A 27,543-nucleotide genomic window follows, 5' to 3' on the forward strand; every position below is an offset into this window, starting at 1 on the left:
TTCCGAAAACCGTAACGTGCTTCAGACGGTTCTCACTTTCACGACCGGTCGTTTCCACATCTAGACGACGAGAACAACGAAAACTATTCAGAATGTCTGGCTACGAAGGACATGTCGCCAAAAGACAGAAAACCGATGATGGCCGGGTATTGTTCTTTGCATTTTTGGATATTTAGTTTACCACTTATGCATTTAAGGATTTGGAATGAAAAAAAACCCGACTTAAACACATCGGACCGTGATTTTGCCTGTTGTCTTTGAATGGCGTGAGTGCGTCCGCATTCACTGATTCAGATTACAATATCATCAGTAGGTTTTAATCTATTCAGGTACGTAGGTTTGCATGCCATTTGATTGTACATGAATTTACAATGATTGCAATAGCAGTGACACTGTTCGAAGCTACTTTACCTATTCGGTAGACGCTTGAATTTATGAATCATTGGAAGCAAGATGGCGGCGCGGACGACTTGTCGACCGGTTGCGGCAGCGGCCGCCAAGATGTAATTATTGTGGCTATGTATGCCTGGTTTTTGTTGTTTAACAGTAAGATCACATCAAATTGTGGTAATTCGGAGTGTGTTTGGCAGTTATCATTTGAATTTTATCTTTAAAACGTTTAGTAGAAATTTAAAATTGAACAAAATGCCACATGGAAGCGATCGATCACTGTTAAAGTGTGTGGACAAACCGTCGCAGTATATACTAGATCTATATTGCGAAAACGAGACATGGGTGCGCTTACAAGTTGCGCGGCTCAGGTCTGGCATGTCGGTCGACAGTCTAAAGTTCCTGCTTTGTGCCTACACATGAAGTTGGAAAATGCGTTCTACCGCAGTCAAGAACACGTGATTGGAATGAAAGATACTGCTCAACTTAAAACATCAGATAGATTTTTTTTTTCTGTCTACAATCCAGAATCCGGAAGATTCCTTGTAATTTTAATGAAGTAAACACATTCCCCAGCTCTTGTATGTTTTGTTTTTTTATGTCTCTATTGTGTTTTAGGCTAGTGTATTTCACAATGTCATTCTGTGTGTTTTGTATGCATTCTTTTTCTGCTTATTAATGTTATTTTTATCTGCGTTAATTATACTTTGTAGGTTATTTTGCTCTCTTCACACCCCACTCATCTCTGATAAGTCTTCCCACCCACCCTTTTCTCCTCCGTCATTTTTGTTGCTTGTTGGAACAAGCTTCACATGATGCCACTCTGACTCTTGAAACAAGGCTCAGCAGTGGCCTGCCTCACAACAGGGCCTCAGCTCAGCATGCTCAAACTCAAGTGAATTCACATTGCGCCCACCTCTCTCCCACAAAGAAAATAAGTGCTAAACTTATGTAAATGCACCCAAAAAGTCATAATAAGCTGTTTTTAAGTCAAAACATTAGTTATATAATCTAGAAACCAAAATGATCTGACAATAACTGAGTGGTCAGACTTAAACTTGTAATAGCAGATATAATGGTAAATTTGAGGGTTCTGAATTGGATCTTAGTTAAAGAAACTGTGTCAGCACATGGTAGTTAAGGGTCGAGAAAAGTTATGTTTGAGATCAATGTATGTGCAAAACTGTTTTGCTTTGAACCTAGTACTGAATGGGTTATTTGGAATACTGTGGGTGGTCTTTTAGTTTTATCATTTGTGACCAGAAATTTTAGCGATTTTAGTTTTACAGATTGGTTGTGAAAAATGAATTATGCTTACAGTATAATGAGGATCCACATAAACCAAAGCCATCACCAGTGGTCCATGTCAGGAACTTGAGTGAACATGCCATGGAATCTGATCTGGTGGAAGCTGTTCAGGGATTTGGAACAGTCAAAGATGTCATCTTGATGCCACGCAGAAAGCAGGGATTGATTGAATTTGAGGTATTTGTTTTGTCATTGTGTGAGTGTGTGTGTGTGGTTTAAAATACAGATTTGGAAATAAAGGGGATAACAAAAACGGTGGTTAATGTTCTCTGGCATTTGCAGATATCGGTGACATGGATTTTTTAATTTAGGAGGAACAAGAGCCCCCAGCCCCCCCCACCCCTCTTTTTTTCATATATATTAAGTTGTATAAAAAGAGCAACATTCTAACTAGTTCTTATATTCTAACCCATTGTCCATTTTTCATGCCCATCTTCTGTCTGTCAGAATTTTTTTTTAAATCTGGATGGTTTTCATTTCAACAGTTTTATGTTGACTAAATTTGTAGAGTGTGTTTGATTTTATTTTTTGAATGATTGGTATTTACTAGTACTGTTGGTGTTATTTTGTCTTTAGAATAAAAACTGTCTTTGAAACTTTTGGTCTTAAAGATGAATCTTTTTTTCAGGATATTTCTGGTGCCAAACAGTGTGTGGAATATGCTGAGGTACTGTATTTTATAAAATATTTTTATTTTAGAATGAATTGGTTTATATATCACAGTTAAAACGCCAGGAATGCCAAGTTCCCTTGATGAAAAGTTGAATTGACTCAGATGAAATTCCAGTTAACATTGAAGCCTTTCATTTCTGACCACAGATATATCCATGGTTTAGGGGTAACTGCATTTTCAGGTGTCCGGCCACTCGTTTGTGTATGCTTGCTTCCTTGCTAGAATGCAACTGCCTTGATGAGTGTTCGAAGCAATTTCTCGGCAAGCTTTGGCTCAATTTTTTTCTCTCTCAAATTATAAAGTGAAAAGCTGTTGAACATTTCAACATATTCAGAAAAGGTGGATAGATTCTTTTTTGGATTTTCTACACTACATTGACAGTGGCAACAACAAAAATTTCAACCCATGAAAAAAACTTGGATATTCTTCTTTTTTATTTTCCCCAAAATATTCTTAGAATTTTTTCCCCTTGAAATCTGTTTCCTCCCCCTGATTGGGAGTTGTCTCATTTTTACATACCATGTGCTCAGTTTTAATTTGTGTGTTTGTTTTTATTTTTATTTTTTTCATTTATTTATTTATTATTTAAAAAAAAACATTTTTAAAGAGAGATTGGTGATTATTTTTCATAGATCACAAATAGCTCTGGAAGTGAAAGGGATAAAAACATTCAAATGCAAAACTAGCTATACACAATCACTTATCAAAACAAAAACAAAAAAACAAAAAAAATGCTTACATGCTTTTTTCACTGGTCTCACTCCATCCCGATACTAAATTAGAAAACATTTGTTTTCCATGCTTTGATAAGTTACCTCTCCCCACCTACTGCCACTTTGCCATTTTTCACCACATTTCAATAGTCTGGTCACATGTAGGCATTGGTATTGGGGGCTTTATCTTTTTCTTTGCAATTGCTGCAGTCTTCAGAATCCAAGAAAATATTTCCAGCATGAGATGTTTGATCAAGAGTATGATGAAATCAGACAACTGGATTTGAAAAGTGGCAATTAAGGCCCCTATCTTGCTGTTAATCCTGCTATCTGGTGTTTGAAAATGTTCATGAAAATAAACTTTGTTTCAGATGAATCCCATCTTTGTTGCAAGCCAGACATCATTTTTCAACTTCTCGACCAGTCAGAAGATCCAAAGACCAGGGTAAGTGTGCAGTAAGAATGTGTCATCCTGCTTGTTCAGGAGTTGCGCATTTTTCTCATTGATTTCACGTTTTCCATTACTTACCATGCAAAATGCCTTAATTTATTCACAATATACCTTTATCCTGTGGTATGTGATAAACATTGGCGCTTCATGAGGGGTCCCTCAGGTGCTTTTTGTGATGTGCCTGGCAAAATTCATCAGTTACTATAAAGTTCTTTACTTGATGCCTGTACATCTTATTTTGTTCTTGTTTTACTCTAAAAAGTGCAATTCTGTCCTAAAGTGTTCTTTCATTGCTTATTCAGATTGCTAAGTGAACCAACCCAAACATACCTTCTCATACTTCTCCATAAACAAAAGAAAAGAATATCAATGATTTTCAGTGAAATCAATGACTGACAGTATCAAATTTGGAAGTCGGGCTATCAAATCATGCTGAAACCATCTTCTCTCATTATCACTGTCACTGATCAGGCATAAGATTTTTCCGACTATAGTCGGATTTCCGACCGAAAATTGACTCCAGAGGCCATTTTTTAGATTCACGTAAATCCGTTGAGAAAATTGGGGGGGGGGGGTTCCGACCCACGAAGGTTGCACGAACGTTGTCCGACCGATCGACAAGACAGACCCACAGCGTTTGGTAAAATACCTGATGTTTGGATAAGCAAACCAATTGAGAATAAGTGTTCCGTTGTTCCTCTGTCATCATTCAGCTTATCCGTATTTGGTCGGAATTACAAAACTCTCTCGTGGGCTGCACGACTTGCAAAGATTTCGTTGATCGTCTTCAGTCATTGACAAAATGAGAAAACTCCCTAAGGATTAGAGGATTTTTGCAGCAGGGATCAATAAAGGAGTGGATAATAAGTGGAACTGGGTCTGGCAAGATGGGATTGTGAAAACAAGTGAAGAATAAAAAAAAAAACTTCACGGGTAGGCGACGTTATTCACAAAATTGACACCGCGGGCAAGACAGTGCGATTGGTGTCAGATTGTATGGGTGCAACTCTTAAGTCTAGGCACGGAAATCCGTTTTCACATTGCATTAAAAACGGAGCGTCCGTTTTCTAGAAGAAAAAAAGAAAGAGAGAAAATGCCGATGGGCCGTTCTATATTGTTTACCGATGATCTGCCAAAAATGAAAACAGAATGCTCTTTTGAAAGCGTCGTTCGTTGACCCCTTTAGAGGCAATCTAGTGACTTGTCAGAGCACCAAAATCGAAGTCCAAAAGTTTCCTAATGCACTGTGAAAAGCACGCACGCGGACATGCACACACATGCCGTCAATCACACACACTGACAGACACACACACACAAACTTGCGCGCACGCACAGATACATCATGCCCATGATCTCCATCCCTGTCAAGCCCCAAGGGCTGTGGGTACATCTGCTTGACCCTCTGTTCATTCAGCAGAAGTTGCCAACATTTGCCACTGTATGCACAAGTAACATTCAGTGTTGCAATTGAAACAGATCGAAACTTTGTAGTAACTTATTGACGTCAGTGCCTTTTCTGACACAGCCGACACTTCTGTAGTACAAACAGTTCATGGCAGGAGTCAGTGTATTTAGATTTGAAACCTATAGCCAGCCAGAGTACCGAAGTTACACACGCACGCAGACACAGCTGAATTGAATGCGCGCGCGCCCACACACACACTTTGAAAAAAACAACAAAAACACATGAATGCATTCACATATACACATACTATGTTTCTTATTTTCTCTTTCTCCTTCACACTTGCACATGTGTACACATAATATTATGAACACTCACACAATCACACAGAGCTTAATAATATGCACATGCGCGTGCACACTCACACACACACACTTTCAAGCACACACAAACGGAGATTGAAAACACACACAGAGAATTGCATTAAAAGCAATGCACATATATGCACACATACAAACTTGCACTTTTTCCTCCCACCTTCCCCCTCTCTGTCTCTTTGTCCCTCTCTCCCTCTTTGTCTCTCTCTCTCTCTCTCTTGCATGTACACACAGAGTTGTATTAAACACACGCACACACACACGGAGAGAGGATCTATTGAATTTGAAAGCAGTGCACACACATGCACAAATACAACTTGCATTCTTTCCTCCTACTATCTCCCCTCTCTTTCTGTCTGCCTCCATCTCCGTCTCTCTCTTTACACACAGTTGAATTGAAACCACACACACATAGGCGTGTGCACACTCGCGCTCACTTGCTCTCTTTCTCCACTGAACACACACACACACACACACACACACACAGAGTCTGTGTTGGGGAACTCTCAGCAGATCCGCTATTTTCAGCCGAAAATAGCCCAAGAGCAGTTTTCAGAAGGAAAGTCACTCCCCAACCCCCACCCCCCTCCTGCAGACTTTCATGATTTGCTGAGGTACCCCTCCCCTCTCTCTTGAGTCTCCTACCAGTGCTGAGGGAAGGAGGGGGGGGGGGATAAAGGGGGGGAGGTATGAAACCACTGTCAATGACTGTGGCAATTTTGGCATTGAGCCAAGACTGACCACTAGCTCCAGATGAGAATCCTTGACTGCTGAAAGTGATACAACCAGTCACAGACCCACCCCTTCCTCCCTCCAGTCATTCCACTTCCTCCTTTTTTCCCTCAACCAACACACATGCCTGTCAGTGGAACAGAGACTACAGCTGAAGAGACCAGATGGTCAGTTACATTGGTACAGTGCAAACTTGCGTGCTAATAATATATTTTCCTTGAAAACACACACACACACACACACACTCACACTCACTCACTCACTCACTCACTCACTCACTCAAAGAGTTTAACACACAGAGTTGTATTTAAAGCAGTGTACATACATGAACTTTAACTCTTTCCTCCCATGTCTGGCTAGTCTGACCCCTATTCTCAATCTCTTTGTCTCTCTTTTTCACATACACAGAGTTGCATTGAAACCACACACACACACACACACGCACACACATGCACACACATGAGACACGATTTTGAAAATCATGCCCCCAAGGCTGACTTTACAGGTTTGGAAGCAAAAACACTTCAGTTTAGGAAGAATTGGACTGATTTTTTGTCTTATGTGGGTTGGAATACCTCAGCAGCATTGGTGGTCTGCAAGTGCAGATTTTATGGTTTGAAATTGAGAAAGACCTTCAGCTTCAGGGGGCTTCGCCCCCAGACCCCTACCAGGGGCATTGCCCCATGGACCCCCCACTGGGTTGTGGCCCCCAGGCCCCCACCTTTCAGACTCAATCACAATTTCCCAATCTCATGCCTGCTGATGATGGAATTTTGTCAGTTGATATCTGGGTCACTCATTACAATCACCTTTAACAGGATTCTCAAGCATAAATTGCTTAAATGGTTGAAAATCATCTCAGAATCATCATTCAGCATATGTCAAAGCTGTTGACTTTTATCAAACAATTCTTGCAACTTGGGAAATTCAAATCTGTTCCAAAATGTAATCAAATCGGACCCAAAAGAGCTGAATGTGTGGCAGGAAGTGGCTATTATGAGGCAGTCACTGTTGCAAGAAACTTGTTAATGTAAACATGGCTGCGCCCTCAGCAAGCATATGCTCATTGTGCGCTCAGCGGCTAGAGAATGCAGATTTTTTTGCAGGTGAATAGCGGTATCAAGGAAAGTTATAAGAGTACAAAGGACAGTTCTTTATGCCGCGATTCCTTAATAATGAAGTGACCAAAAGAAAGATGATGGGATAGTCTGAGCTATTAGGTTGGATGTTCAAATAATATGGGTGCCTGTTTGTGTATATTTCACAGGGAAGGAGAGGATGCTAGACCTCCCAACCATGTCGTCCTCTTCACCATCCTTAATCCCCAGTATCCCATCAGTGTGGTGAGTTATTTTTATTGACTCACTTGTGTAAACAAAGTGAGTCTATGTTTTAACCCGGTGTTCGGTTGTCTGTGTGTGTGTGTCCGTGGTAAACTTTAACATTGACATTTTCTCTGCAAATACTTTGTCAGTTGACACCAAATTAGGCATAAAAATAGGAAAAATTCAGTTCTTACCAGTCATCTTGTTTAAAACAATATTGCACCTCTGGGATGGAAAAAAAAGAAAAAAAAGATGAAGCCTAATTATATGCAAACTGCATTTACTGTTATATTTATATTTTTTGTATTCTCTAAACTTGGCACTTTGATCTGATATTCTGACACAACAACAAGAGCAGTCATTATTATAATTTTTTTGTTCAAACAGGCACAACAACAAGAGCAGTCATTATTATCATTTTTTTGTTCAAACAGGAACTTCTTTTGTTAAGCATGGAAGTTATTTATTTTGCAAACGTTTTGATGCAGATAGTAAAAAAGGGAAATTACTCTAATTAATGCTAGGGGACTTAATTTGCTTTAAACTGATCTTTCTCATCTTAAACATTACATTTTGAAATTATACTCGATACATAAAAAGCTTGTGTGTTTTACTCTGTGTACAAGGCTTTTACTATGTTCATTCACCCAAGTGGTCTTTTTCGGAAAATATTAAAATCAATACGACGAGTGGACTTTACAGATCTGTTGGCTGAGCCCTGAAGGTCATGGGCAAAAATCAGTTGCGTACACATATTTATACACATTCAAAGCGCGTGCTCATATTATTCACGAACGCGAACGACGCCATTTTGTTTCAAGTTGTTGACCTGCCCGTAATCCTATATTCAATGGACAATACACAATAACATGTGATGGAAAGTTGGAGAAGGAGACCGTTAAATATTTATTCAGAGAAAGATATGTGAACGCCTCATCACTTAATGGATTATGCCCCAAACTGCCATAAAAATATCCACAGAATCAGTCGGAATTCACAGTTAAAAATTGTAAACCATGTGAGTTTATACCCTTGAACTGATCACGATGAAACGAAAAAAAATTCCAGTCTTGACTTTTCTCAAAATGTTCTTTTCACTTCTTATGACGTTTAGAAGTACTTGTACTTGGCTCTACATGTTATTAGTTTAACAGAATATTAAATTTTCATATCAACTTTAAAACTATAAAACTAGAATGAACATAAAGAGAAATTGAATCGACCGTGTTGTACAACATTCCCGGCGGGTGTAACTAAACTTGTACATCTATCTAGATCTAGTGAAAACGGCTAAATGTTGCAGTGTGATTGCGGCAATAGCCATTAAAAAGAATTTTTAATTCCCCTTAAAGATTTTTTGAATGCCCAGGATACACCAGAATAATACGATTTAAACAGCATTCTCACTGCGAATACCGCAATTGATTTATCGCCCTTTAAAAAAAGTATGTTCAAATGTTAAATTTTAGAACGTCAGTTAAGGGGTTCGAATATGGTTAGGACTTCTTTTTTTTTTCTTTTTTTCTTTTTTTTTTTTTAAACGCGATGCTTTATAATAATACAGAACACATTTTAACGATTAGATTTTATTTTTTTTATTTTTTTTTTAGTGTGTCACAAGTGAGTCTTGAAGGCCTTGCCTCTCTTGTTATTACTTTGTACTGAATGGAATATATTTTGCTGCATCGAGGAGGGTTGCAGAATGGAGGTTATGTTCTAGAGAACATGGCAAATTGGTATTTTGTGGCTGATCTGCATGGACAAGTAAATTTTGTACACAGCAATAATCAGTCGCCCTTCTGGAGTCATAGCTGGTTGTAGGGTGTTATACATAGATAAATTGTGGGAAAATCCTTCTCCTGACAATCCTCTTTGCATATATATTTTAGCAGAACGTTTCACAGTTTTTTGGGGTGTTGAGACAGTTTGCAAACACAACAATGAGTTCACTTGGTTTGCAAACTGCTGTTTTTGTTTAGTTTGCTTTTTGAGTGAGAGGGTGGCTTTGGAAGATTATGCTTTTGATTTGTATGTTCTAGGATGTCATGCACACCATCTGCAGCCCCTATGGACAGGTGCAGCGTATTGTCATCTTCAAGAAAAATGGTGTTCAGGCTATGGTGGAGTATCCTTTGCAAGTCTAGTATTATTGGTAGAGGAATTCAGGAGAGAAAGGGGAGTTTGGGGGCAACTCTTCGCCTGTGTCATGTGGCAATGATCATAATAATGTTTTACTTAAAGTATCCAAGATGAAGATAACAAAGACTGAAAAAGTTTATTCATAAGCTTCAGGTATGCATGTGTTAAAAACATAAAGGGTTAAGGAAGCTGATGGCTTTTCCAAGATCTATCCCAGTCCTCAGAAATTATTTCAATCTGTGATGTAAAGTTGAAGCTGTTCTTAGGAGATTGGCTGTCTTTTTTAATAGCCATAGCCATTCTTTCCATTTGTGGAATAAAGCTCCATGCCTTGTATTGAGCTTGATAACAATATTAATTTGCTGGTTTAATGTGAATGACACCAGGTACACTATTTTTGCTTTAGGGTCCAGAAGACCCTTTTCCACTCAACTGTTAGTTTCAGAGGAATGTGATTGCAGTTAGATTTGCAATAGAAATAAGACCTCTGCTGGAGTCTGTGCCAGTGTGTCATATAGATTGTTTGATTTACACAGAATTTAGGTTTTTACTCTGTGCTGTTTTATTCTTACATTTACAGGTTTTGTAGTAATGTGGTAGTGGTACAAATTTATTTTGTGGAGGGAAACTTGTCCTTGACTAAGTGAAAGGTATGACAACCTGGAATCTGCCAAGCGTGCTAAGCAGGCTCTCAATGGCGCTGACATCTACTCTGGATGCTGCACTCTGAAAATTGAGTTTGCAAAGGTATGTTGCCATATCTTTCCCCCTTTGACTTGTCTGGCATCCACATTGTTTCAAGTCATGTCACCCTTCTTGGAGTGGAGTGCTTTGACAGTTGTAATAATGGCCTTGAATATAATCAAATTCACAGAAGCAATTTTTGTAAGTAAGTTGATAAATTGATAGATGTTTGTGATCTTTATGAAACAAAATCCATGTTCTTTATGCAACAAGTCCATGTATTATTGCAAATGTATTCTGAGATCAGTGAAAACTACACAGTTGCAAAATTTTAGAAGACTGAATTGGAGACCAGGTCATATTGTAAGGACAAACTAAAATAGTTTTCTAAATATAAATGTATGAATAGATAAGTGCTTAAGCTTGTCCTTAGACAGGGATTTATATTTCCATAGATATGATTGATCGTAGATTGCATTGAATTTCAAAATGTTTTTGAACGGATATTTGCCGAATATTTGAATGAACAATGTTGAAAAAGGGCAAATGAGTTGTTTGATTCTCGTTCAGATTTTTATTTTTAATGATGTTTGGTTGTCAGACTTATTAGGCATGTTTTTTTATTGTGTTTCAGCCAACCCGTTTGAACGTTGTGAAAAATGACAATGAAAGCTGGGACTACACTAATCCAAGTTTAGGTAAGATTATAATAAATTTTAAAAAAATTCTTTACTTTTTGATTTTGGTTTGTCTTGTATCACGCTTTTGTCTTTAGTAATGATTTATCCCTAACCTGGTTCAATAAGAGCCACACTGACGTTGAATCAATTGTTGAATGACTGAAACAAAAGGCTGTCAGAGGACACAAAACTACATTTAACTACACATACTTCACTGTGACCCACTTGTGCAGACTCTGGCAGGGGTCTGATTTCTGTCCTGTTCAAACAAATTTACCATTTGTACACCATTTTCATATCATGGATATTCCTGGTCTTCGTTTTTCCTTGCACAATTCTTGATCTTGATGTATGACCAAGAGAGTTTTAGGATACATTGAAAATAACTGAATTGTCGGAATGTAAGTGTTTATATTAGTCACATATTTTTTTCACTTCTGTGTGTGTGGAATATGCTGGAATCTGTTTCAGATGAAATTTTACTTTTGAAAAGTTTGGAATACTTTAAACCAAGAAGAAACTGATCACAAGGTGTCCGTTCACACATGTGGTTGTAAACAGTACTCAGAAGCATTAGTATAATGCTTTGGATAGGTGTATAGCAATTCAAATAATATTTTTACATCCAAAATCTTGTCAAGCTGATTGTTTGACAAAAAATAGTTCTGATGGGGAAAAGACTTTTACACATTTTGACAGAATTGGCTTATCGACCAAGTGCACATGCTAAGTTAAAACATTTCGTTAAAATGTGAACTTGGTTGTGTTTGCTTTTCATTTCTGCTTAAGTTAGGGGGCTTAACAACCATCTTGATTGCTTTTGAAGGCTCCATGGATTTATTTTTGTCATTTGCATCACAGTTTTGTTCTCCTTGGAATGAAAATTGTGGAAACCCATCATGTATGTGGTTGCTTGTAGACTAGCTTTGGTGTGTACATTTAATTTTTCTCTTTCTTTCTTCCATCCAACTGCTAAGACCTAACTTGAAGGATTTTAAATAAGAAAGTTTGAGGAACAAAATATGTGATAAAACCTGTGTTTGTTGAGTGAGTGTTTTACCTGTGATCAGCATGTGCATAATGATGTATCTATGGGAAGGGAAATGTTGATGGAATTATGTAGGTTGAAAAAAAACAATAACAAAAAAGCTTATTTAGGTTGAAAACACCAATAACAAAAAAACTTCAGGTGTGTGTGCTTAGATATTTTGAGTAAGGTTTCAGTCATGGTCACTGAAGCTGTATCAAACTAATCAAATACTAAATGATGATGATGTGACAAGTTTATATAAGGTGTCTAGAGAGTGTGCAGAATGATTCATATATGCTGCACCACATTTGTTGATAAAAAGGAAGAAAAAAATTGCTTGACCTTCAGATAAACTTGAGGTTTGAAGTTCTCATTGTGGATTTGTTTTATATAAATTCTGAAGGGGATGGGGGTGGGAATGTAGTGACTTCAGTAATGCATTTGGTACATACTTCATTTGCCAGATGTAGAAGTTTTTCCTGTATTCATTGCAGTTCATTGAATGGAACATAGCATTTATAACATGAATAGACCAGAAGACAAGATGTTTTTTCCTGTTCATTGTTTGAAGTGATATTTGCTAGCTGGGAAGCAACAGACAAGGAAGAGTGCATAATGAAGACAGGGATCGCGCTAGACTTTTTCAAAACGCGTGCAGCTTACGCAAAGTCAGCAAAAAAACGCGTAAGAGTCAGAATTGCGTCAGACCTATGACACTAAATCAAAGGTTTACTCACCTATTTTCACCGCTCATGTCGGCGCTGAAATTCACCGCAAGCCCTGACAATCATATTGAGTCGATTCCGTGACTGAGATACAGTGGAAAACAAAAAACCGCTAGTAGGCTAGGGCCTAGGCTAGCCAATTAACGTTCAGCAGTCAAACAAGGCTTAACTTTCCCGCTACAGGGTCACGCCCTGTAATGATGCCACTCTGTTCCAAAACTCGTCAGCTAAGCAGTGTTGTGTGCGCGCGTACTCTGTTAATTGGCTGTAGCTGTTAAGAGTCACGTAGGCATCTCGCAGTGCTCCGCATGCACAGACACTTTGTCTTGTACCGTCTGATTCAGTATCGCAAACCTAGCTGCCAAGTCAGTCCTCAAGTTTCATCGATACGGCTTGGAGTAAAAGTTGTTTTGCGTAAGTGTTACACGTGAGCGCTGTGAAAATGCGTCAGCGAAAATCAAAATGCGTCAAATACGCGAAAAACGTGCGTTAACGCGATCCCTGTGAAGAGTGCTGATTTTAGAAGTTGGTCGATTCATTTGACCAGATTCAGAGCAACTGAAGCCATGGTGCGTGAGACAATTGGCTAGTGAAGCATAATATAGATTGTGAATGGCAGAACATGGATTCATTGTGGGTCATCAACTAAATGACATCAATAACTCGTTAATGCCTTGAAATTTCACCTAAAACGTTCGGTGCCGAAGAATATGTAACCTAGATGGGAGGCCAATCAGCAAGCAAGTGGACAAATCTTCTGTCGACATCACATGGCTGTTTGGCACATTTATAATATACATGTATTCATAGATATAATTTTTGAAAGTTCCCCCCTTTTTTTTTTCCTTTTTTTTTCTTTCTTTTTTTTTTTTTTTTAACTACATTGTGGTGCATGAAACATCGGCATAGACCTATTTGACTGGGTGTGCCGGTTCATAATGTTTAAATGTTGCTGGACAAAATTTCAGTAACAACTGATTGATTTGGGTAGATCTCACCTGTTGAATGGAGTTTCGACTTTGACATATGGATTTGAGTTGATCTCGCCTGTTGAATGGAGTTTCAACTCAAATGTTTTGAACATGGATTTGTCTATTGCAGTGCAATGATTTTTGTTTTGTTTTTGAAAAAATCTCAATCAAAAGTTATGTACATTGACAGCGAAATATACTTATAGGATTTGAAACTACAGATTTTTGTCTTTGTATATTATTTTTCTTTAGCTGAAACCCATGTATTGTATAAAACATATATAGTTCTTGAATTATGAAATTTAAAGTTTTCAGATCTCTTGCCTTCAGTTTAGCTTGAACTTATCTTCTGATTTATTTGAATATTGATCTTAATTTTCATAATGGTGCAGTCATTAACATCAGTTTCTCAAAAGATTCACTTTGCTCTTCATTTTTGCCAGAAAGGAAACTGTAAAGAAAACAAACAAACAAAAAAACAGCAAGGAGTATGCAGTATGACGTTAAACTAGTGTATAAACAGCCTGTGTTTCAAGAACACTATGTTCAACTTAATACATACAGATATGTTACGAAGAGTGAAAATAAGAATGATGACATACAAGGGCCAAGGAGTGCACGTGTATGGAAGTTGTAGCTCATGAACACAGAAGAGTGGCAATGCTGATACACTGAAAGCGTGCATTTGACATGCAGGTGTTGATCCAGTTGGGTGATTCTCCTACATGTTCATACATTTCGTCCAGTTTGTTTCAGGATTTGAGGAGTACTTGTGCATCAGAATTAAATGTTAACTCAATTCATGAGAAAAGGTTGTGCTCACCTTTTGTCAGATATTTTAAATGGGACTCGATAATCAGATTACTGTGAGTATTGGGTATCCTGTCTTTTACCTATTTCAACTATTTTATCAGTCTGCACATTTTCACAATATCTTGTGACCAAAATCTTTTTCAGTTTGATTAAAGAAAAGGTTCACTGAATGCTAACATGGAAAGCTTGGATGTTCTTGATATCTTGTTGCTGAATTTATTACTTGCACTTAAGTGTAGTGCTAAAAGCGTCAGTAGTATGATTCATAAGCAGTATTTGACTCAAGACTTTGTTTGGAAATATGTTTATGAATCTTCACTTGAAACACCAGTGAGTTTATTCTAATTCATCTTTGTTTTGTTTTTTTGTTTTTTTTATTTATTTTTTTATCAAAACTGACATGTATGAAAAAAGTTTGTGTGCTGCTTTTGTTGACTTCACAGGACTGCTCAAAACAAGCCATGATTTGACATGATCATGGCAGTTAAATCCAAAGTTCCAATGAGTTTGAGAGAAAATTAAGAAAAATTGGGCGGGGACAGTTTGTACCTCAAGGAAAATGGAGGTGGCATTGAGATGACACTTTTCAGGATGATTGTGATTGCATGACAACTCAGATTGTCTACTTGAGAAGAAAACAAAAATACACCCCTTCCTAGAACGAACACAGTTTCGAAGGAATGTACTGTTACCAAGTATAACAGTGGTGTTTTATACAGAAATACGCATTTGTGGGAGAAATACGTATACCAGAAACACTACCACCACCATTACCACCACTGACATCTGCAGGTGCATCACTCCACCACCACCACCACCACCACCTGAAAGGAACGTCGGAACACGATTTAGCCAAACACCAGACCAATGCAGTCACACCTGACAGAAGCTGGGACAGCAGACAAACCCTGCCATCTTTTTCACTGCTGCTTGCAACAACAGAACATGAGGATGAACAGACTGCAAGCACCCACAACCGAACAAACACCTTGGTCTTACAACATCCACCCTTTCCCCCAATTTTCTCTTAACTCCCTGGATTGTGCACGTGCAGACTGCCGGGCGCCCAGTGGATGATGCTCGGCAGAGGTTCTACTTCCAGTGGGCTCCCACATCAGAAAGAGATCGCCTGTGACTTTGTGCATCTGCGCATCCATCCGACTGGACTGCCAGATTATGTGCTTGATATTATGTGGAGCAGAGATTGCTTGGGGGGGAGCTGAGCTGTTTGCTTGAACACTTGGACCACTGCAGTGTCCAAGGGAACAGATTGGGGCATCTGTGTGTACTTTGTCTCCATCATGGGTAAAGTGTGTTCCCAGAATGTGCTATTGTTGTTTGTTACATTCTGCTCAAAAGTTTTCTTAGAAAACCCTAAGGTACTTGTTATGGTGTGTTGTGCACAAGTTATGTGTGCTTTAAGTTCTCTTTGTCATCTTGACATTAGAAATTGTTGATGTGCTTTTCCCCCCATCCCCACCTCATTTCAGATTTAGAATGGAATTTCTGGTTCTTAGTTTGATAAGAACCAGATAACAATTAGCAGGGTGAGCCATGTTACATGTGTGTGTGTTTTAAGATCATGCAGTTGGAGAAGCATGATATGTTGGCACTCTTCATTAACCGTGATTTTATATGGGGATTCAGTTATGGGCTGTGCAAATCTGATGGCTTCCTTTGTGATTTTGGTAAAAGGGCAAAGATTGTCATTGGTGACAGAGTTATCTGGATCAGAAACCTTCATGATCAACCAGTTATTCAGCATAGATACAGAACAAGTAATCTTCATAGCAGAAAACTTAAACACCTTGTGGGAGTGCCTGCTTTTGCACCAGAATATTTGTACTGGCATTGCATCTTTATAACAGTAGTCTTGAAATCGCATTTGTCCATCACATGCAGGTTAGGGTTGGAGTTTTAAGGCAGAAACTTCAGCTCTGTTCTTTTTGCCAGAAAGCAAGAGTGTCATTGCATTTGTGACCACTTCCCTTGCTTTTGTTCAGAACCATTTTTGTGCTCTTCAGTTAAAGCGGTCTTGCAGGCCATTAGATGCATCACTGGTCTGCTGTAACGGGACCACTTTGCAGATTGAAATAAATTTAGTGTTCTGGTCATACCGCAGTAACAGCTGAGTATATTGGAGATTTGGTTTAGTGTTGTCTCGACTATAATTTATATATATATATATATGTATGTATGTGTGTGAAAAAGACACAGAAACTGGCTTTTTCTGCATTGTTCCCATTTGCCTTGGGCTGAGATGACCAAACCAAAGAGACTTCATTGTACACATGAATGTTACATCTCTTGCAAACATTGGTTTCAGACTATCAGGCAGGCTAAGTACACACTGTTAGATGAGGGGAAGCATTTATCAGATTTGGAATGGAAAGTGATATGTTTGTGAATTTTTAAAAACTTTAATTTTATTACTATTGCAGCTTTTTTTCTTTTATTTTTTGTAGAGTTTTTGTTCCTTCCTCCCATACACCCCACCTCCCCTTTCCCCAAGGATGTTATTTTGAGATACTAAATGTGCCATAAAGATTCAAGATATTGTAGAGTGTGAAAGTGCAGAAGTACCCCATGTCAGCATTCAACACATCTGCTCATATAAAAAATAAATAAAAAATAAATATAAATAGTTTACAGATAAATATTTTAAAAAAACAAAACAAAAACAAACAAACAGAAAAACGGTAGAGAAAGTAGCTTTTCAGTGAAGACATTTCATGATTGGGCCATTATTTGACTTTCAAAACATTTTTCAGAAAGAACTTACAGCTAGGGCATAATTTTTTTTGTCATTAAAAAACTTTTTTTTTTTCACATGGGTGGGAGTTTTTGTTCTTGTAAAAGAAACTAAGATCACTGGACTGCTCATGGTGGATCTTAACAGAAAATGACTCTCATCTGGGCGGTATATGTTTTAGGTTGATTGGACATTTTTTCTTCCATTTCCCCCTTGTTAAGGTTTCAGCGAAAATTAGGTGAAGTTTAGAGAGTGGACTGCAGGCAAGACTACTGCGCGTTTGATCTTTTGTGTGGTTGCCGGAATTGACTGTGAGTCGATGGTTTGCAGGCAAAGATCCACACTCGCAGCAACAGCGCGGACAGCCTCTGCTTCAGGAACCCCGTTTTGGAAGTGAGTCATTTTTAACCACACAGCATGAGTAGTCTAGGACCTCTTTCTTTTCCAAGAAAAAAAAGGGGGGGGGGTGGGGGGGTGAAAATTGTTTAGTTTTTCAAGAACTTGTTAGTACTTCTCTTTTGGTTTTTGCTGGATGATTGGTTTTGATTACAGGTTTTTTCGTTTCATTCTGAAGTGGTGAATCAAGTCGTTTGAGGATCAAATTTCTTTTCAGCTTAATGCACAGTTGCTCAGGGAAAGGGAACAGTAATTTTTTTTGTTTATACAATCTTTTGTCCACATCATGAACATTGCAGTTTAGTCGATTGGTGTGTTAGTATTTTGCTCTTTTCCTTTAACACTTATTTTGTTTTAACACTTGCAGCTGATCATTTTATAAAACACTTGAAACTGATGGTTTGATAGAACATGAAATGACTAAATGTTTGAAAGATTTAGTGGCTGCATTATTTTGGTACCTTTGGAGAGGTAAATGTTTGAAGGATTTAGTGGCTGCATTATTTTGGTACCTTTGGAGAGGGTGGGATATTGTATATGCTGAGATGCTGCCAAGTTATCATTGATTTTGAGATCACCCATATCCACCATAAGTAAAGATGATTGAAATATTTACAAAAGAAGTATTTAACTACACAGGCTACATTTTTCCATACCCACACTATAAGTAAAGATCACTGAAAGATCTACAAAATATGTATTTTTGATAAAATAGAAACATTTTCTGATAGCTAAAAATCCATCTTAGCTAAAAATCTATCTTGCAATTATCTCCATTTGTGAACCTTTATTTTTGCTTCTCATGATCCTTGCTGATGTTATATTCTTCTAGTACAGTAATAAACAATCTAGATTGGTCTGTTGGCATTTTGCTGCTTTTATTTGTTTAAAAGTTAAGTGGTATTTTGCCTCTTTTTTGCGGGTAACATCTTAATTGTAATCATTATTCTCATACATTTTTTTGTATGTATTTATCTGTGAATCAATGTGTGTGTTGAGGGGGCAGGAGTAGAAGGTGGGGAAGAAAACCTGTTTTTGCACGAACATAAAAAATTATTTCAACCAGATGGACCAGCTGACATGCGTGGAGGGCCCCCTGGCGGATTTGGTGGCCCTGGTGGTGGCTTTGGAGGAGGTTATTATGATGAATTTGACTCTTTTGGTGGTGGACGTGGTGGACCTTTCAATGGTCCTCCTGACCGCTTTGGAGGCCCTCGTGGACAGGTGAGTTCTTCACTCATGATTTCTGTTCCTCACATAAAACTTTCAGAGAAAGTCAAAAGTTAATGAGGAGATGTTGACCAGAAGAAAGGCCTTGCCATTTGTGAACCAGTCAACATTGCAGGAATCTTCTGAGAGCGGTTCTTCTTATGAAATGGCATCAGTAGAGGTGTCTTGATTTCCACACACTGTGGGCTGTGCAGGGTGATCAGTTTACTATTACTCATAGACACAGTCCATTCACTTGTCAGTGTATTGAAAGTTTAACATCAGTGAGTGAACAGTCTTCATTCTTGTCTGTGATGATCATAATGGAGCCTTATTTTTTGATTTGACCATGATCATGAATGATAGGACTGAGACAAGGTTTGAATGTCATGTTCTGATACTGTTCAAGGGGAGATGCATATCATTGTAATTCTTTGGGTGAGTCATGTCTAAGTTAAGGAAAATCAAGAAAATTTGAAACAATTTGTTTATTGAAGAAAAAAATTTTGCAAAGGAAAAAGATATGTCATCTTTCAGTCTTCCTTTCCATGTGTTAATGTGATTAGTTCAGGAACATAAGTGCACTTCACAGTTGTATACATTCTTTCATTGTTCATTTGATCTGTGCTTTCTGCTTGACCCCAAAGTGATAAAGTTCAGAAATGAGAAGACATGCGCTTGTGTGATTTGAATTAGTTTATATGCAGATTTTGTGTGTGTGTACACAACTTAAAAAAACCAAACCAACCTATAACTTTGTGCTAAATACCACCCACAGACATTTTTGACTTCTAAGGACATTTAAAACTGCATGTTTGTGCGTGAACAGTGTTATCCTTGTCAGTGATGAAAACAATTGAGCCTTTTTCATGATTTAACCATGATTATGAATGATAGGACTGAGACAAGGATTGATTGTCATCATCTGATGCTGTTCACCAATAGCTGCCTATTGAAATCTTTCTCCAAAAAATTTCAAGAAATTCAACTTAAAATTTTTTTAATTTAATTATAGAGGCTAGGAAAGCTGTATACACTTCATTTCATATTCCCTTTCCCATTGTCCTTATTTTATCACCATTTATTATATCAGACATGTAAGCCTGTGGCTGCACAAGTGCACAGAACACACTTTGACCGTCTTGTCTTGTTCATATGTATAATCTTTCCACAGGAAGAGAATTGTGCTGAATGAATGTCACTGGTCTAGTCACAGGCACCAATCTTTGAGTTCTCTGGTCTGCTTTGAAAACAGCATATTTGTGTGTGTAAAATGTTTGTCCTTGGTGGTGAGAATTACTGATTTTTGTTTTAAACTGATACTGAATGATTGGACTAAGTGTTTGAATGTCATGTTCTGACACTGTTCAGCATTTGCCTAATAAGGATCTGTCCATAAATTTAAAATAAAGCTAGTGTGTATGAATACAGAGCTGAAGTTTGAAGGAAAAGACACGCTCAAACGCACGATTGAGAGGGAGGCATCCTTATCAGTAGAACCTTTTTCTGTGTCTCTCTTTTTCTCTGAGTGTGCGTTATATACTAGTTTGGGTACATAAGTGCATAAGACTTCTTTCCTTTTTGATTTATTTGTGATTCTCACTTTCAAAAGGGGTGAAAGGATCGGGTAAAAGGTCAAAGTCGTGGAAGATATAATCAAATAATAATAAGACTATATTGATTTCATGTACAAACCTAATGTGTATTGCTATTACTATTTTTTCTTTAAATGACACCATTAAGAACTGCTTCATGAATAGAATAACGTTGAATGTAAGTCATAGACACCAGTCTTTTACACTTGACACTGAAAGTGCTACTCTGTTAAAAAGTGTTCATCCTTGTCAGTGATGAAGACAATTGAGCCTTTTTTAAATGAAGTGACCATGATCACGAATGATAGGACTGAGACAAGGTTTGAATGTCATGCTCTGATACGCTATCCATTATCTAAAACCAGGGTTATTTTATATTGTTTGAAGAGAATAAAACTATATCAAAAACAAATGATAAACTGACAGAAGAAATATATATAAAATTATATCAAAAACAAATGATAAACTGACAGAAGAAATAGAATTTATTGATGACCATTTCTGTTAACAAGTTTGACATTTTTCTTATTCCATACATATTTTGTTTGGGTTCATTTTGAAATTCAAAAACACCACAAGAAAGAAAAATCCTTTGGGACACAGAAAATCAGGGAAAAGAATCATTTCTTGGAAAATATAGGTGGCTATCTTTTAAAAAAAACATGCTCAGTTAAATTCATTGACACAGTTTGACAATAATGCTGATGTGATTAAAACCACACTTAGGTAACCAGTAGTTCTACTGGGACTACCATTGTCACCGTAATGACTTGGCAGCAATTACAAACGGTGCCAGCTCAGTCACTGAAGACTTGCAGTTGGTTGAAGAATTACATGCAGCAGGAAATCACCAAACAAAAAAAGACAAAGTGGAAGTATCTCACAAGAGCTTGTTTTATCAGTTTGTATCCTTCAGTCTGTGGAGTGACTACCAGATGACTGGTAGTCAGTGATAGGATATTGATAAACATGTTGCAAATAGAACGCATAGGATTGGTTAAGACAGTAAATTGATAAAAAAATGTTTGTCCTTGTCAGTGATGAAAAAACTTGAGCCTTATATTTGGTAAAATCATATTTGACCATGAATGATAGGACTGAGACAAGGTTTGAATATCATTTCAAGTACATTTTCTTCAGAGAAATATGCTTTGTAAAAATGTATGTAGATGACTCGCAGTTTTTTTTGTTTTTTTTTTTCTTTCAGTATGATCCCCAGGGCATGGGTCCTCAGTCTGGTGGACAGGGCTGTGTGGTTATGGTCTATGGCCTGAACATGCAGAAGATCAACTGTGAGAAACTCTTCAACCTTTTCTGCTTGTATGGCAATGTTGTCAGGGTAAGTGCTACAGGAGTGCATGCAGTTTTTGGAATTTGTTTACAGTACACAGAATGTATGTTGAGCACCATTGATGAACTCAGTGTGAGTGTGGAAGAATGTTAACATGTGTAAAAGTGTGTGATCAGGATTTGTTTTCTGTCTGTTCCTCAGTGTTTATTTAGGAAGATGGTAGAATGGTTAAGACATTTATCTGCCAATACAGAGTTCCCGAGTGTCTGGGTTTGTTGCCCCCTCTTACTGATCCTCCCAAGGTTGACTGGAAAATCAAACTGAGTGTCAAGCCATTTGGATGAGATGGGGATCCAGTTTGAGCCAGCATTTGCCATGAAAAAGAAACTATGGCAACAAAATTCGTCCTCTGACAAATATTGTTGGAAAAATCCACTCTGATAGGTACACAAATATACATGCAGGGTTTGAATTTAGCGGATGCAAATGCTACGAAAAGTTGGCTTGGGCATGCAGATTTTCTGTCAAGAGTGCCCAGTTGGCACTCAGAAATTGATAGAGGCGAAAGAAAATTACTCAAAAGACACACCAAGAAAGCAAGCTTGAATGTGTCAATTGAAATTGAAAGTGTCGTCTGCTGCAGACGTGGAGCAGCATCTTTGCGCGTGCGCAATGGGATGTTGATGTTCATGGCGCGTTAGCGACAAACAGTGTTTTCCATCTTCAATGTTGAAAAAAAGGCTCCCGGAACAGACGAAAGCTCAGAATGACAAAAAGAATAAGCAACAAGAGTACGAATCAAAGCGTGTGGACATTTTGAATGCGGTTTTCCAAACATCAACACAAATGCAAATTACAACTCTAAGATATATTTCATTTTATTATGCTGGCACCCAAAACCACAATTGGGAAATCAGTTGTTTTGTTCAGAGTGCCTGACTGCAAGAAGTGCATTGGATAATGCTAGTCAGGCATCTGCCTAGCAAATGCAATGTAGCACAGATGGATTTGTCTGAAGGCGCATTGAGACCTCCATTAGAAACTGAAAACTGAAACTATTGTATTTTGTGGTAACCTGAACTTTTTTTTAATATTATTATTATTTTTTTAAGAATATAATTTCCAGGAGGAACAAAAAGGCAAGACAGTGGATATTGATCAGTTTCTTGTCATCATACTTGGAGAAGATACTGAGTTAGAATTAAAACATTTGGAGTATGTGTAATATTGACGGGTGTGGTTGTAAAATGGTAAGAGCGCTTTATTATTGCACAAGTGTTTAATTCAATCCCTGTCGCACCTGGTGGGTTAAGAGTGGAGAATTTTCAGATCTCCCAGGTCAGCATATGCGCAGACCTGCTAGTACCTGAACCCCATGTGCATATGCATGCAGATGTTGATATACACATGTTGAAAATTCTGTAATCCTTGTCAGCATTCTGTGGGTACAAACAAGAAGGTACCCAGCATGCATAATCCGGAAAACGTGGTATGGCTGCCTGCATGGTGGGGTAAATAAACAAAATGGTCATGAAGAAAACTTTCACATGTCTGAGAGTGTGCGCTCAGCTGAAATGCGACTGAATGACGCAGGAAATGAATTATGAATGCCCAAAAGCTCTACCCAGGAAGGTAGTCTGTTTGGCAAATGACTCTGTAAAGCGCTAAAGCTTGATCAGACCGAGGATACACACAGTATATGTATCCATATTTTCATATTGAAGTCCAACATTAAAAATCATTCTCAGTTTGAAATTGCTTTGTACGCTAACAAAGAATAATTAAATATACATTACATAGGCTTACATTATTTTTTTTTTTTTTTTTTTTTTTTTTTTTTTAAAGAAGAAAGAAAGAAAGAAAAGGAATCGATATGTTAAATAAAATAAAAAAAGGTTGTCTTTTGAAACAAATACTTTTTATGTACTGAATCTGGCAAGCTTTTAAAATTTGCCTGGTGCTGCACTGTTTTCTGCTGATTTGTCTTGACAGTTGCAGAATTGCACTTGATTACCTGTGCTGTACTGATAATTGCAGATCAAGTTCCTGAAGAGCAAAGAGGGAGCAGCTATGGTTCAGCTTGGAGATGGAATCTCTGTGGACCGTGCCATTCAGAATCTGCACAACTGCTATTTCTTTGGTGGTGAAGTGCAGCTGAGGTAAGCCTATGATATTCATCCATGCTGTCTTAATTCAGGACACTCCGAAACTGCTATTTTCTTTCGTTATTTTGTCCACTTTGGTATTCCCCTTTTACTTCATCCATATCTGGATCACTGCCAGATTCTAGGTCTTAATGTGTTCAGTGCCTGTAACATCAGCTGATGTCCTACAAAAATTATTGCCATCGTGCCTATAATTTGGAAGATTGTCAATCAGTTTCTTTGTTGCAGAGTTGTAATTGAATTCTGTAATGTTTACAGCCCATCAAAACAGGCTTTCCTGCAGGATGTGCTGAACCCTCATGAATTGCCGGACGGAACCCCATCCTTCAAAGACTTCATGGGTAACCGCAACAACCGCTTCACCAACCCAGAGGCTGCTGCCAAGAACCGTATCCTTTCCGTGCCATGTTGAGCCGTGTGCATTTTAGATATCTGCTAAAGGGAATGACAACAGATTTGGCTAGCTACTTTTTCTTTGTCCATTTTTAGATCTAGTTTGATTTATGATAGCCTCATATTATGATTGATTTATGATTGTCTCATTAATATGCTTCAAATGCAACCCCAACCAGTTGGATTTCAAGAGTTGTTCAAAACATGTTGATATGTATGAGTCAATTTGTAAAGTCTTGCTGCAAGTACCTTGTCTTTTAATCACCTGCAAAGAACTGTAATAACTGTGTTCAAAGAGTGAAGGAAGAGATGGTGGTTGATTAGTTAGACAAAAGTTGTATTCCTTAACCTTCCTTCAGGCATTCAGAGTCCTGCCAAGATTCTGCATTTCTTCAACGCTCCCCCTGCCATCACTGAAGATGAGTTGGGAGAGGTAGGTGTTAGATATGGTGTTTTTTTGTTTTTGTTTGGTGGTTGGTGTTAATAGTGCATGCACCATTGAGTGATCTGATTAGAAATTCATATTACTTTCTTTTTGTCACAACAAATTTCTCTGTGAAATTGGGCTGCTTAGAGGAGAGTGTTGCACCACCTTGTTTTTTCAGTCTGCAAAAGTGTTTATTTTCTGTCAAATTTGTTGCTTTGGGTTCTTTTACATGTGTGAAATATATGCTACACATGGAACCTCAATTTCTCATCTCTTCTGAATGACTGCCATCCAGATCGCAGTTAATGTCTAATGGAAGAGAAAATACTAATGATCTCACACACTTCAGATTCACTCACTTTCATGGCTGACACATTATCACTAAGCCAGCACTCCACTACCAATGGAGGAATTACCCATGTTAAATAATACACATTATTTTTCAGACAGTGTAGAAACTAACATTACAGTGAGTTAAAGTATGAGTAAATTGAAAGTTTTTCTTAGAAAAAGAAGTATCAACTATTGCAGTGTGAGTGAATAGAGATACTGATTTTTTTTGCTGTAGCGAGTGCCTTATGCATATCAACTATTTGTTCTGCAGATCTTCGAGAGCTGCTATGGAAAGCGACCAATCAGAGTCAAGCAGTTCCCTTCAAAAAGTAAGTTTAATTACACATACTTAACCGTGATAGATGTGTGTTCTTGTTTGTGTGTATTACTTCAAAAGTCTAATACACTAAAAGTGTAATGGGAATTTGGTCAGGTGTTAAATTGATATGGATACTTTATGATATGGATACTTATATAGCGCCTATCCTCGGTCAGAGACCAAGCTCTAAGGGCTTTACAAACACAGGGTCATTTACACAACAGGCTGCATACCTGGGTAGAGCCAACTGATGGCTGCCGTTGGGCATTCATCATTCGTTTCCTGTGTCATTCAGTCGGGTTTCAGACACACAAACACACGCACACACGTGCCATATAGGCAGCCATACTCAGTTTTCGGGGGGATGCATGTTGGGTATGTTATTATTTTCATAATCCACCGAACACTGACATGGATTACTTGGTCTTTAACGTGTGTATTTGATCTTCTGCATACGTATACACACGAAAGGGGTACATGCACTAGCAGGTCTACACATACTATCATACTGACCTTGGAGATCGAAATAATCTCGACCTTTAACCCACCTGGTGCCATCGCCGAAACCAGGGATTGAATTGCAAGAATGTCCAGCAGCTTTTGATAATGTTACGAAGGATAATAATCAGTATGACTCCACACTCCAAACTAGTGATATAAAAAATTTCATTTTGTTACTGGTATGGAGGGAAGTTGTATGCTATAAATAGTGACCGGAAGATTGGAAAGAATTATTTTCAGCCTTTAATCCACCAGGTTTTAACTAGGGTCAAACTCTGGTCCCTCTTTGAAAGTCCAAAAGTCCGATCATTTAGTTATTTGCCTGTCAGTTTTTAAAATGCCTGCAGGTGAAAGATCACACCATGTTGGTTTAAAGTTCTGTCATGGAGGGTTGGGGCTGTCTTTGTAATGAGCTGCTTTCAGGTCTTACCCCCATGTGCTGTAGGTTTTCAGTTGTGTCGTTTGGTAATTTTCAGAATTATCCTAAATTTTAGGGTTTGAACATTAAAAGCATTATGCCTGCCTGCCTGCCAAGATAAGTCAGTAAGATGCATGTTGGGTTGCATTCTAACCATCTTTCAGATGCTTTTGGATCCTTTCATTTTTGTTTAAAGGGAAATACTTTACTCTCAGAAGCAAAGTTTTTCGTTGATATGTCCCTTTGTGGTTAATAATTCAACTTGCAGTTGTCATTTTATCTTACGTACCTGCTCCCTCCCTCCCTCCCTCTCTCTCTCTTCCTGCTTCTCATGGAATTACTCTTTTTCAGCGGAGAGAAGTTCCACAGGACTGTTGGAATTTGAGAGCAAGAGTGAGGCCATTGAAGCATTGATTATGACCAACCACCATCCCATTCCAGGTAAGGGTCAGATATGCTGTGGAAGATATTGAAGGAAATGCCCTGTCAAATTTATATGGTAAGCTCAAATTGTGGATTGATGTAGGTGCATGGGACGAAGTATAGTGGAATAGGTAAGCTCTTGGATTGATCCTCATGGGACAAAGTTCCCAGTGTGTTCAATGTCATGTTTCTTGGGGGGTAGGGGGAGAGGGTAAGTGTAATTTGCTTCTGTTCTTCATAAGCTGGTAGGGTTGTATTAATTTCAGTGTGAAGTACTGTTCATAGTTTAGAATTGATAAAAATATATAAAGAAAATTGGGTTGAAGACTGATTACACTAAGTGCATGAAATGCTAACAGCAGTTCATTTATCAAATGTTAACTGAATGGTTTGCCTAATGATATATTTCCTCAGAGATTTTTTTTTCTTTGACAGTGAATTGATTCTGTTGCAGGCGCCAAGTCTCCCTTTGTCTTCAAGCTGTGTTTCTCAGCAGCTCCTACATTGTAAGGATGGAAGCATCCAGTGTCGGCAGCAAGCAACTTGTGTCATTGTGCTCTTCAGATCCATGTTCACATCATTCACAAAACCCTGTGCCCCTTGTTTTAATGGACAGTCTGTAGTCATGCTGTTTTCAGTTTTACCGTGTTGACAACTTTTTTCTTTTCTTTTTTCCTAAGTATTATTTCATTTACTATCTGCAAGCGTCTGATATTCTGCACATGGTGGCCATGATTTTGGTTGTGTAGCATAGTGGAAGGAAACAAGATACTGTTAATGTTCCATTTGTAAGAATGGTTTTGATTTGACGATAACTATTCTGAACAGGACTATAAAAATATTCATCTGAATTTAGAATCAAGGGTGTATTACTGTTGTTTTAATAAAGAGTTGTGTGTCAGAAGTCA

General features: G+C 38.0%; 1 protein-coding gene across 2 annotated transcripts; it reads left to right on the forward strand.

The window, feature by feature from the left end:
* On the forward strand, positions 1-27,543 carry LOC143296495 (heterogeneous nuclear ribonucleoprotein L-like). 2 transcript variants are annotated; one of them, XM_076608458.1, is made up of 17 exons: positions 1-146; positions 1,711-1,875; positions 2,327-2,365; positions 3,456-3,529; positions 7,314-7,389; positions 9,411-9,496; positions 10,161-10,257; positions 10,829-10,892; positions 17,496-17,558; positions 18,628-18,785; positions 21,573-21,704; positions 23,694-23,815; positions 24,080-24,210; positions 24,574-24,647; positions 25,246-25,303; positions 26,564-26,653; positions 27,090-27,543. In XM_076608458.1, the coding sequence occupies exons 1-17, from the start codon at positions 93-95 to the stop codon at positions 27,143-27,145; spliced, it is 1,539 nt and encodes a 512-aa protein (XP_076464573.1). In that variant the 5' UTR covers positions 1-92; the 3' UTR covers positions 27,146-27,543. The 2 variants fall into 2 exon arrangements, with proteins under 2 accessions (XP_076464573.1, XP_076464574.1); XM_076608459.1 differs by lacking the exon at positions 17,496-17,558.

This window comes from Babylonia areolata, chromosome 21, assembly GCF_041734735.1.
Source record: "Babylonia areolata isolate BAREFJ2019XMU chromosome 21, ASM4173473v1, whole genome shotgun sequence".
Taxonomy (NCBI): Eukaryota; Metazoa; Mollusca; class Gastropoda; order Neogastropoda; family Buccinidae; genus Babylonia; species Babylonia areolata.

Bases quoted from the DNA above. Each gene is read 5' to 3' on its own strand.
- LOC143296495 (XM_076608458.1), top strand. From the start codon at position 93: ATGTCTGGCTACGAAGGACATGTCGCCAAAAGACAGAAAACCGATGAT. The intron at 147-1,710 runs GTATTGTTCTTT...TTATGCTTACAG, and splicing joins AGAAAACCGATGATGGCCGG to TATAATGAGGATCCACATAA. The intron at 18,786-21,572 runs GTGAGTTCTTCA...TTTTTCTTTCAG, and splicing joins TTGGAGGCCCTCGTGGACAG to TATGATCCCCAGGGCATGGG.